The 11888-nt window shown below is 41.9% G+C and overlaps 4 protein-coding genes across 4 annotated transcripts; 3 read left to right on the top strand and 1 right to left on the bottom strand.

Moving 5' to 3' along the window:
• The first annotated feature begins 353 nt into the window (after window positions 1-353).
• On the top strand, window positions 354-2668 carry LOC6640222 (maltase A3). Its single transcript, XM_002063189.4, has 6 exons — window positions 354-616; window positions 684-1144; window positions 1212-1664; window positions 1721-2175; window positions 2241-2384; window positions 2441-2668. Exons 1-6 carry the CDS (start codon window positions 415-417, stop codon window positions 2622-2624), a joined length of 1899 nt encoding a protein of 632 aa, XP_002063225.1. The 5' UTR covers window positions 354-414; the 3' UTR covers window positions 2625-2668.
• A 50-nt stretch (window positions 2669-2718) lies between these two features.
• LOC6640221 (maltase A3) lies at window positions 2719-4769 on the top strand. Its single transcript, XM_002063188.4, has 3 exons — window positions 2719-3867; window positions 3924-4519; window positions 4589-4769. The coding sequence occupies exons 1-3, from the start codon at window positions 2734-2736 to the stop codon at window positions 4653-4655; spliced, it is 1797 nt and encodes a 598-aa protein (XP_002063224.1). The 5' UTR covers window positions 2719-2733; the 3' UTR covers window positions 4656-4769.
• A 2619-nt stretch (window positions 4770-7388) lies between these two features.
• LOC6640220 (maltase A1) lies at window positions 7389-9340 on the bottom strand. Its single transcript, XM_002063187.4, has 3 exons — window positions 7785-9340; window positions 7579-7722; window positions 7389-7502 (listed from the first exon to the last, which is right to left on the bottom strand). The coding sequence occupies exons 1-3, from the start codon at window positions 9197-9199 to the stop codon at window positions 7436-7438; spliced, it is 1626 nt and encodes a 541-aa protein (XP_002063223.2). The 5' UTR covers window positions 9200-9340; the 3' UTR covers window positions 7389-7435.
• A 278-nt stretch (window positions 9341-9618) lies between these two features.
• On the top strand, window positions 9619-11684 carry LOC6640229 (maltase A3). Its single transcript, XM_002063186.4, has 4 exons — window positions 9619-10720; window positions 10785-11239; window positions 11298-11441; window positions 11518-11684. Exons 1-4 carry the CDS (start codon window positions 9875-9877, stop codon window positions 11585-11587), a joined length of 1515 nt encoding a protein of 504 aa, XP_002063222.2. The 5' UTR covers window positions 9619-9874; the 3' UTR covers window positions 11588-11684.
• Window positions 11685-11888: the final 204 nt, after the last annotated feature.

An 11888-nucleotide genomic window follows, 5' to 3' on the forward strand; every position in this document is an offset into this window, starting at 1 on the left:
AAAGCTCGATGAGGCAAATGTTCAAGAAGTATCGTTATTAAATGAACAATATAACAATTTTCTTTTATTAGGAAAAGCTTTCTTAAATTTAAAAAAAAGTATGGGGAATATTAAAAAACGTTTGACATTAAATCATATCAACATATCATCCAATCAAAAGGAACTATGTTTACTTAGAGTACTTAGTCGATCATGCTAAAGTTCCTTTCCACGAACTGCAAATCAAAGAGAAAGTTTTCCGTCGCAGATCTTTGTGAGCCACCCTCGCAAAGCTCTCACTCGTTCTCTCTTTTTTGCGGTCTCTCCCCATATGAATTTATATAAACCCCAACGAACCTGCAATTGATCCATGCATATTGATGTCGCAGTTGCTTTTGTTTGTTTGCAGTAAAAAGTTCTCATCTTTGTGCCGCTATGTTGGCTTCTGTGGGGTTTCTTTTACTGAATTTTCTCGCTTTAAGCGCAGCCTCAACATATCCCAACTACCATGCAGAATTCCATGATGACGATGAAGAGATTAGCGATAGCGCCAAATGGTGGCAAACGGGAGCCTTCTATCAAATCTATCCAAGGTCTTTCAAAGACAGCAACGGCGATGGCGTGGGCGACTTAAATGGTGAGATATATTTTAATTTTTTAACACTATCAGAGAGTAAGTTGAGAAAAACTAAATGCAATTGCAGGCATCTCATCGAATTTACCGTATCTCAAAGACTTGGGCATTACGGCCACTTGGTTATCGCCGATTTTCACCTCACCCATGGCTGATTTTGGCTATGATATAGCCAATTTTACAGAGATCGCACCAATTTTTGGCACCATGGCTGACTTTGAGGCTCTAATGGTTAAGGCCAAGGAGTTGGATATTAAAATTATTTTGGACTTTGTGCCAAATCATTCCAGTGATGAATGTGATTGGTTCAAACGATCGGCAGCTGGTGAAGAGGAGTACAAGGACTTTTATGTATGGCATCCAGGACGTATGGTGGATGGAAAACGGCAACCGCCCAGCAATTGGATAAGTGTATTCCATGGTCCTGCCTGGGAATGGCATCCTGGACGTAAAGAGTATTATCTCCATCAGTTTGTCAAAAAACAACCAGATCTAAATTATCGCAATCCCAAAGTGCGCGAGGCCATGAATGTTAGTTAATTCGATTGGGTTGCTTGTTTCGTTGACCTGTGATTAATAGTGAATCATTTGATTGCAGAATGTATTACGCTTTTGGTTAGCTAAGGGCGTATCCGGTTTTCGCATCGATGCTGTGCCCCATGTCTTTGAGCTGGGTCCAAATGCTCAGAATGAATATCGCGATGAACCTCGCAACGATGGGGACAATGATCCCAATGATTACGGTTATTTGCAGCACATTTATACAGTGGATCAGCCAGAGACTATTGATCTTGTCTACTCTTGGCGTGCCGTCTTGGATGAATTTCAGCGGGAGAATGGCGGGGAAGACCGTATCTTAATGGCCGAGACCTATTCACCAATAGAGATTGTAATGAAGTACTATGGCAATGGCACTGCAGAGGGAGCTCAATTGCCATTCAACTTTCTACTGATAAGTGAGCTAACAAATGCTTCGAATGCCCAGGCCTATGCCATGACAGTGCAAAAATGGTTGCAGTACATGCCGGCAGGAAGAACAGCTAACTGGGTGGTAAGCTACCAGCACTTGAACCTACATTGAGTCCGTTAATAATCTCTAATTCCTAGCTGGGCAACCATGACAAGCCCAGAGTGGGTTCCCGACTGGGTTCAGATCGAGTGGATATGCTTAACATGCTAATCACTACTTTACCAGGGGCTAGTGTGACTTATCAGGGCGAGGAATTGGGCATGACGGATGTGTGGATCTCGTGGAAGGATACTGTCGATCCCTCAGCCTGCAACACCAATCCCAGCATCTATGAACAGTTTTCACGGGATCCTGAACGTACACCCTTCCAATGGTCCAATGCAAAAGATGCTGGATTTAGTAATGCCAATAAAACTTGGCTTCCTATTGGTCCCGACTATCAAGTGGTCAATGTGGAGCAGGAGAATCAGACGCCTCTTAGTCACCTGAATATCTACAAGAAGCTTCTGTCACTAAGAAAAGAGTCAAAGACCCTGCAGCAGGGTGCAACTGAAGTGAAGGCCCTTAATGGGGCAGTTCTAGCGGTGAAACGGTGAGAAGTTCCAAAACACTTGAGTGCTTCCTTTTAATATTGATTTTTAATTTATTTTTTCATAGTATGCTGCAAAATGAGCAGACATATATCACAGTCTTAAATATCTATGATGGAGTGGAGACTGTGAATCTACAGCAGTTTTTCAATGATTTACCTCAAGAGTTGCAAGTTGTTGTTATATCGGGCAGATCCATTGTCAAAGAAGGGTAAGTTCTTCTCTTTGCCAATATCGTGTGATCTTTACTCAAACCTTCTGTTACAGGGATCTAGTTAAGACTGATTCAATTCAGCTGCAACCCAAGGACTCTTTAGTACTAAGATCTACCTCAACGTTCTACAGCGGTTACTCATCCGGTGGGCAGTTTCCTCTGCCATGGAGCATTTATCTGGGACTTGGTCAAGTGGCTCTCTATCTCAGCTATCGCCAAATTCTTACACTCAATTGAATGTTAATTAAATGAATACTTAGAAATAAAGAAAAACACTCGAAGCTTATCAGTTTACCTGGGCCCAGCTATAAAAGACCCCACCCTGCCCTGAACTGGTCAGTCAGTCATGGCGTGTAAACTGTTGGCAACGTTTCTAATTATCGCGGTCCACTGCTCACTGAGCAGTGGTGCGGCTATAGAGCTCGATCACGAGAGGGCAACTACGACTGAAACCACCAAAGATTGGTGGCAAACGGCACAATTCTATCAGATATATCCTCGATCCTTCAAGGACTCCAATGGCGATGGCATTGGCGATTTGCAGGGCATTATCTCCAAACTGGACTATCTCAAGGAGATTGGTGTGACGGCCACCTGGCTATCGCCCATTTATACCTCACCCATGGCAGACTTCGGCTATGACATAGCCGACTTCTACGACATTCAGGAAGAGTATGGTACTTTAGAGGATTTCGATGAGTTAATTGCAGAGGCCAACAAGAGGAATATCAAGATCGTTATGGACTTTGTGCCCAATCATTCCAGCGATGAGAATGTGTGGTTCCAGAAGTCGGTAAACCGCGAAAAGGGCTACGAGGATTATTATGTGTGGCATGATGGTTATATTAATTCCACCACAGGAGCACGTGAACCACCATCCAATTGGCTGCAGGCTTTCCGAGGCAGTGCCTGGGAGTGGAATGATCAACGTCAGCAATATTATCTCCATCAATTTGCTGTCAAGCAGCCTGATCTCAACTATCGCAATCCCGCCGTGGTGGCCCAAATGAAACGAGTGCTGACCTATTGGTTGGATCGTGGTGTCGCTGGTTTCCGCATTGATGCTGTGCCCTGGTGCTTTGAGGTTCTACCCGATGCCCAGGGTCGCTATCCAGATGAGCCTTTGAGTGGTTATACCGATGATCCAGAAGACTCCTCGTATCTCAAGCATATCTACACTTTAGATCTGCCAGAGACTGTGGATATGGTATACCAATGGCGCACTCTAATGGATGATTATCAGCGCATTTATGGTGGCGATACGCGTATCATTATGGTGGAAACGTATTCGGCTCTTGATTATGTTATGCAATTCTATGGCAATCGCACCACGAAGGGTGCTCAGATTCCTTTCAATTTTCAGTTTATAACCGGCGGAAATGGCGATAAGAATAATACGGAATTGAGTGCAGCGGGATTTATAAAGATCATCAATAGTTGGTTGGGACTGATGCCATCTTATCAGACAGCCAATTGGGTGGTAAGTAGTACAAGTGAAAACCATTATATAAATCTCTAACCTAATCTTGATCCCAGATGGGCAACCACGATCAACGTCGCGTGGGCAGTCGTTATGGAGAGGAGCGTATCGATCTCATGAATATGCTGCAAATGTTTCTACCCGGTGTCAGCATAACCTATCAAGGTGAAGAGATCGGAATGACAGATCTCGACATCAGTTGGGAAGACAGTCGCGATCCAGCTGCCTGTAATTCCAATGCAGATATTTACGAACAGTTCACCCGAGATCCTGCCAGAACTCCGTTCCAGTGGAGTGCAGAAGCAAATGCCGGTTTCTCCATCAACAGCACCACCTGGCTACCCATTAATCCCAATTATGTGACTATTAATGTGGAAGCCGAAAACTCCACTGAGCCAAGTCATTTGAGTCTGTACAAGCAGCTGGTACAGTTGCGTCAAATCAAGACTCTGCAAAATGGAGCAACACGTTATGCCAATGTGGGTGACAATGTCCTGGCCATTAAGAGATCTCTAACTTGTGAATCCAGCTACATACTGGTGGCCAATGTATTATCCAGCAGTGTGGAGAACATAGATGTGGCTAGTTCATTGTATGCCACTGGAAGCTATACGATTAAATTGGCCAATCCGGAGGCCAAGGCAACTGAAGGGTAAGTTCATTGACAAATACTTTCGTTTGGTGATTTGTTTTACTTATGGCTTTTCTTTCTTTTGTGTAGGACGAGTGTTGACCTAAGCAGCCTATCATTGGAGCCATATGCGGCTTTGATTTTGCAGTCGGTTTAATATATTTTGTATTCTATATATAACCACATAGTATATATACCTCTATATATGCTTTATCATAAGTTCTGAATGGCACAAGAAAATATAATAATCATAAGTCATTGGCCAACCAAAGACGACATTGGCAAAACTTTTCAATTTAAGGTCTTCTTGTGCTTGCTTGCTTGGGCCACAACTTATTATAAATTATTAAGGGAACTTTGTCTGCCTCAAGTACGCGCAACGAGCGCAAAAGAAATTCCATTAGACGTGATTGATAAGACACACAAATCACGCATACGCCAGGAGGACTTTTTTTTCTTTATTTTTTGACAACGGTGTGGTGAAGGAGATGTAGCAGGAGGTCTTGAGTCTAAGGTAGCGTAACGCTAAAGGCAACGATGACGATGCTTCTTGTAGTTTGTTCAACATGATGCAGTAGCTTTTTAATTTACTCATAAAAAATGAAGTGAAATTATTATGAGTTTTAACCTTTGGGCCATTTTTATGCCGTTTACAACAAATTGTGCACTGGCATGCAGTAGAATAATGTACACATATTTAACCACATTAACCAGAAAGTCAGCTAAAAGGGATTAAAGACTTGCGTATTCAACTTGAAACTAATTGCCCGTCTTAAATTTGATTTGAATGCCAAACACTTAAGGCAAACACTTGCTACTGAAGATCTCTGTCTCGTATCAAATAGTCTCTCACTAATCCTAGCCTCAGTTCTTGTCATCATCATCATCATCAGCAGCCGCATTGTCGTCATCAACCTTATTATCATTGCTCACAGGTTCAGCGGGTCATTGGAAGCAATGGCAATTGGTCTGCCTGTTCAGCATGTTCTTTCTGGGCATTAACTGTCAACACCACCACCTTTCGCCACTTGTGTCCCCATCTTTCGTCCTTCGCTTGGAGGCGAACGTGAGCCACATTTGAAATTAGTCGTAAGGCCAACCCTTTCATTTCTTTTCTCCATTGTTGGCTTTTAGTTATGAGCCATGGTCTGGCTGTGGTGCGGTGCAATTAATGAGACCCAAGCGATTAAAAGGCAACTTTTCGGACTTTTGCCACGTGCCAAATCAGAAAGCAAAGACCGCAGTTCGTTAGGGTTAGCTATTTTCAACTAGATCAAAACTGAAATATTACTTATCCATCCAGGTAGGCAGGTACATATATATAGATATATCTATTTCGCTCTCTCCCTCTCTCTCTGTCTCTTTTTCTAATCCAATGCTTAGTCATTTGGGTGAGGCCGGGGGATATCAAAAGAATTAATATGCAAACGTTGTTCAGCATTTTAGTAAATGCGTCGAGGCTTTCCTCTTCCTGCCACATGCCTCTTTACAGATTACAAACTTAATGCGTTTCACACACACACACACACACACACGCACTCATACACTAGCATACACACACATATACGGTGAAAAACTTTACAAAACTTTCTCCCGTAAATCTGCGCAAATCATCTTAAATGTAATGCGCCTTATTCTTCTGAGTGTGTTTTCGTATTTTCCTTTTCCTTTCATATTTTTTTTCTTCTTTTTCTCTCCGTTGGTTGTTGGGAAATTAACTTCATTATCTTCAGGAGCTAAAAGGAAGACCATGAGCTTAAGCAGCAGCCAGCCAGCCAGCCAGCAAGCAGGCACCTGACTGTTTTCCTGCGGTTTTCATTTTCGCATTTCATTTCATTTCGAATTTTATCCATTCAATTTTTTTTTCTTTTGGTTTGGCTTTTTTTTAAGGTTTCTGGTCACGTGCGTTTGTAGGGTAAAGTGCCTCCAGTCTGTGACCTTTTTAATGGGCTGACGGGTCACGCAGTCATTTACACGATTCTCCATCTTGTACAGACGGCTAATTTTGGTTTCGGTGGACATCGACAAGCAAAAAAAAAAAAAATAAACCCCAAAAAATCAAATAAATCGAATGAGTTGTGAATAAATAAGAATTACGTTTGGTTAGAAATTTAATACCAAAGCTTGCCGTTAAATTTTTTGGCAACATTTACATACTACATGGTACTCGAAAAGCACTTAAGAACTTGCGTAAACGTTTATTGCCAGCAATTCAAGAGATTGTGTGTTTTTCAAGATGGAAGAATCTTTTCTGCCAAACTGTTGGATGATTGGAAGGGCTGTGGGGGGTGTGTGTGTGTGTGTAATATGCTTGGGCGTCTGCCAATTACCATGTGTAAACGCAATTTAATTATTTATAGCGTAATTGAAGTTTTTCATTCGGTGCGGCAGCGCAGGGGGTCATATCCAAGTATATGTAGAGAGAGAGAGAGAGTTGCTGTTAAAGTAACCCTGGGTTAGATATATAGACATATTGGGTATATGGCTGAAGCACCTCTCGCATAGCTGTTCAACTTCAAAGGTAGACCAAGACAAGGTCCTCTTGAATTCCCAGTCCCAGAATCGTTTTCCGTTCATTTTTTTGAAGCATCCATGTAGGCCTAGTCCCCCTGGTCTATGTCTGTGTTGACTTTGCGTTACTCATACTTTGCGTTTCGGTTGCCTCATTCCCTGACTTCCTCGTTGGGTTTTTCTTTTTTTTTTATTTCTTATTTTTTATTCCCCCTGCTTGACTTTAATTTGTGTGTAAACACTTTAAATGGCGACCCACTTGAGCTTATCTCTCACATACTGAGAGTTTTGTTTGTTGCTTTATTTATTTATGCAAGCCGCGGCATATTTGCTTTGAGCCGTCGAAAACAAGAAGAATTTTCCTGGTAAAGGAAGTGTATTTTATTTTGGTTTTTGTTTATTTTTTTTTTCTGGTTAAAAAACTTTTCAGTCAGAGCTAAGTACCAGAGCCTCGCCAGCAGCCAGACTGAGACCGGTTACCTCGAACAGAGAGCTAAAAGTGAAAACATGAAAGAAAGAGTCCTTCAGCAAAAGTGCTAAAAATCATTCGAGTGACTAGTTAAACTTACTTTTCGGCCTTGCTGGAACTCAGACTGCGAATTTTGAGTGTCAAATGTGTGGGCAAGGTCTTATCAAAGTCATAGAGATCCACGGTAATGCCTTTGGTGCCCATATTGGCTACATAGAGTAAAGTGGCTGAACCAGAAAGGTACCTAGATTCAAAGAGGGCTAATGAACGCAAACATTTGGCCCGAAATAAGAGGAGAGAACTTACCGTTTAACCACAAAAACTGTTTCACTCACTACTCCATATTTCGTGGAACCAGTTTGCAAGGTGGCTGAAGATTTCCTTAACTCTATCAGAGATTTATAGATCTTCAGATGTGATCGTGTGGCAGCTTCCTCTGTCTCTACATTAATTGTCTCATAGTCGGCGGCCAGGGGTAACCAAGTTTTCTCGGCGGTAGAGAAACCGGCATTTGTGCCACTTGTCCATTGGAAGGGAGTTCGCGAGGGATCTCGTGTAAATTGTTCGTAAATATCGGAATTCGAATTGCAAGCAGCCGGATCTTGAGTATCCTCCCAGCTAATCTCGCCATCCGTCATGCCCAACTCTTCACCCTGATAGGTAACACTAGCTCCAGGCAGGATCATCACCAACATATTCATGGCATCTGCATTTGCGGCACCGTAACGACTGGCAGCCCTACGCTGATCATGGTTGCCAATTACCCAATTGGCTGTGCGTCCCGCTGGCAAATTGGTCAACCAATTGTCCACAGCCGTCTTCACCGAACTAGCCGAGAAGCCTTCGCTGGCCACAACTGTGATCAAGTTAAAGTTGAAAGGCAAATGGGCACCTTCCACTGAACGATTGCCGTAAAACTGCATAGTATACGACGGAGGGGCATAGGTCTCAATAAACAGGACTCTCGTATCACCGCCATGAATCCGCTGATAGTCATCCATTACTGTACGCCATTGATAGGACATGTCGATGGTTTCTGGTCGATTTTCGATGAGATCACTCTTTAAATAGCTGCGATCATCAACATCATCTGTCAGTCCACTTACTTCCTCATCCGCATACTGGCCATTCTCATCGGTTTCAATTTCAAACAATACGGGAACTGCATCGCATCGAAAACCAGCCACACCAAGATCCAACCAGTATCGAAGCACTCGTTTCATTTGCTCCACTACCAAAGGATTACGATAATTCAGATCCACTTGCTGTACGGCAAATTGATGGAGGTAATACTGTTGACGCTCTTCTCGCCACTCCCAGGCACTGCCCCGGAAGGCCTGAAGCCAATTCGATGGAGGTTCTCTCTCCCCGGTTTCAGAATTCAATTTACCATCGTGCCACACATAGTAATCCTCGTAGCCCTTCTCCCTATTCACTGACTTCTTGAACCATTCACTTTCATTACTCGAATGATTGGGCACAAAGTCAAGAATTATCTTCAAATCAAGTTCTTTTGCCTTCTTGATCAGGGCACGGAAATCATCTAGTGTTCCATATTCTGGTTGTATATCATAAAAATCCGATATATCATAGCCAAAGTCCACCATTGGTGAGGTAAAGATTGGCGATAACCAGGCAGCTGTAACACCCAGCTCTTTCAGGTATTCCAATTTACTTGTGATGCCGTTCAAGTCACCAATGCCATCGCCATCCGAATCCATGAAGGAGCGTGGATATATCTGATAGAATTGAGCCGTTTCCCACCAATCTTTTGTTGTAGTTGCTGTTGTCGAGGTATCTTGACACCCCTGACAAAGTGCCAGTCCTAGAAAAAGTATGGCAAATAATTGCTTTCTTTGTTGCATTTTTGAAACTAATTAGGTTTAGTAACGTGTCGGGGGTTTTTATATGATTTTCCAAACAACCTTGATTCTAGTTTCATGATAAGAGAAGTGATACTCCAAGATAGCCCACTTCATTTGGATTAAAATTCTGTCAATACCCTGCTTTGGCTTTTTGAAACATAATGATTTTGTAGTAAATGAATCTTATCTGACAACTTATCTGGCCTAAAGACACTTCACAAAATTCCTATAAATGTAGGTTTCCATAGTGAACAGCTGCGCATTATGGCTTGGACTTCAAAGGTATTAGTTTCAATAACAATTCTGGCCCTGTTTGTCATTGACCAGGGTCAGGGTTGTCAAGTGTCGACCGGTGCACAAACAACAAAAGATTGGTGGGAAACTGCCCAGCTCTATCAGATATATCCGCGTTCGTTTAAAGATTCAGATGGCGATGGAATTGGCGACTTAAATGGCATCACAAGTAAATTGAAATATCTTAAAGAGCTTGGTGTAACAGCTGCCTGGTTATCACCAATATTTACCTCACCCATGGTGGACTTTGGTTACGATATATCCGACTTCTTTGACATACAACCAGAATACGGCACACTAGATGATTTTCGAGCCTTGATTAAGAAAGCAAAGGAACTCGACTTAAAGATAATACTGGACTTTGTGCCCAATCATTCGAGTAATGAAAGTGAATGGTTCAAGAAGTCAGTGAATAGGGAGAAGGGCTACGAGGATTACTATGTTTGGCATGATGGGAAAGTGAATGCGACTACAGGAGAACGTGAACCCCCCACCAATTGGCTGCAATATTTTAGAGGTAGTGCCTGGGAGTGGAATGAACAGCGTCAGCAATATTATCTCCATCAATTTGCTGTTCAGCAACCTGATTTAAATTACCGAAATCCCTTGGTGGTGGCCCAAATGAAACGTGTTTTGAAATATTGGTTAGCTGAGGGAGTATCTGGATTCCGTTGCGATGCTCTGCCTCCCCTCTTTGAGGTTTTACCTGATGCAGAGGGACAATATCCGGATGAGGTCATAAGCGGAGCCACCGATGATGCTGAAGATCGAAATCACCTGACCGTAAAGTACATAGAGAATCAACCAGAGACTATAGATATGGTTTATCAGTGGCGCACAGTGCTAGACGATTATCAGAGGATATTCGGTGGGGACTCGCGTGTGTTGCTGATTGAAACTTACGCCCCAGCCTGGTTTACGATGCAATTCTATGGCAATCGAACGACAAATGGAGCCCACTTGCCTTTCAATTTCAATCTGATTACGGTAATGGAGCAAAATGAGTTCAGTGCCAAGAATGTGCAATTGGCGATTGATTTGTGGTTAAACAATATGCCAGCCGGACGCACACCCAACTGGGTGGTAAGTAGACCTGTAGGCATAAGTCATTCATTGCAGTGTAGAACAATTTCCTTTTCATTTCAAGTTGGGCAACCACGACAAGCGTCGAGCGGCTAGTCGTTATGGCCAGGAACATATAGATGCTATGAATATGCTGATAATGGTTTTACCTGGAGCTAGTGTTACCTACCAGGGTGAAGAGTTGGGCATGACAGATGTAGAGATTAGCTGGGAAGATACTGTAGATCCTTGGGCATGCAATTCCAATCCTGAAATCTATGAACAATACACCAGGGATCCGGCCAGGACCCCGTTTCAATGGACTAATGGCAGCAATGCGGGTTTTACAGATGGACCAACCACTTGGCTGCCTTTGGCTAGCGATTACGACACAATTAATGTGGAAACTGAGTCCCAAGCTGAACTTTCTCATCTAAAAATCTATGAGCATTTGGGGGCCCTTAGAAAATCTTCGCAAACTCTAAAGTATGGCTCAACTAAATATCAAACACTCTTGGAGAATAGTTTCGTTGTAGAAAGGTGATATTATGATTGATATTCCTTTGTTGTTTATTTCATAAATATTTTTATTTTTCAGGATCCTAGCCAATGAGCCTACCATAGTGTTTGCTGCCAATTTTGGCAACACAGTGGCATATTTGAATTTATTGGAATTTGATAAGAACTTACCCGAAAGTCTAAAGTTACTCATACGCAGTGTGGAATCCACCAAAAATTATAAGTGACTATACATACATAAATTTAAATTCCAGCTCAGCAAAGTAGTACTTCATTATTTTTCTACTTTTCCATTCCAGTAATCGTTATGGCACTACGTCATTACGTCTTGAACCCGGAGAGGCGTTGGTTATGTCCACCGAAAATTAACTTCTTTAAAGGTTTTAGTACTCAATTTTTATTTTATTCATAAATAGATTGCCACCTAACAACATTTAGTTTTGTTTAACTATAATCAATGTTATTATTATTTGCATTATAATTAATTTTAATTTGTTTGTATTGTATTTGTAATATTGGCTGTCAATTAATTAATTAATGGCATTTCACATTTATTTACACTTACATCAACAAAAAACGCACATACAACGAAATATGTATGCAAATGTTTTGCTAATTTGGCTAGACTTAATGTTTTTTTTTTTTTTTTTTTTTTTGTATTATGCTTTAG

This window comes from Drosophila willistoni (assembly GCF_018902025.1).
Source record: "Drosophila willistoni isolate 14030-0811.24 chromosome 2L unlocalized genomic scaffold, UCI_dwil_1.1 Seg196, whole genome shotgun sequence".
NCBI lineage: Eukaryota > Metazoa > Arthropoda > Insecta > Diptera > Drosophilidae > Drosophila > Drosophila willistoni.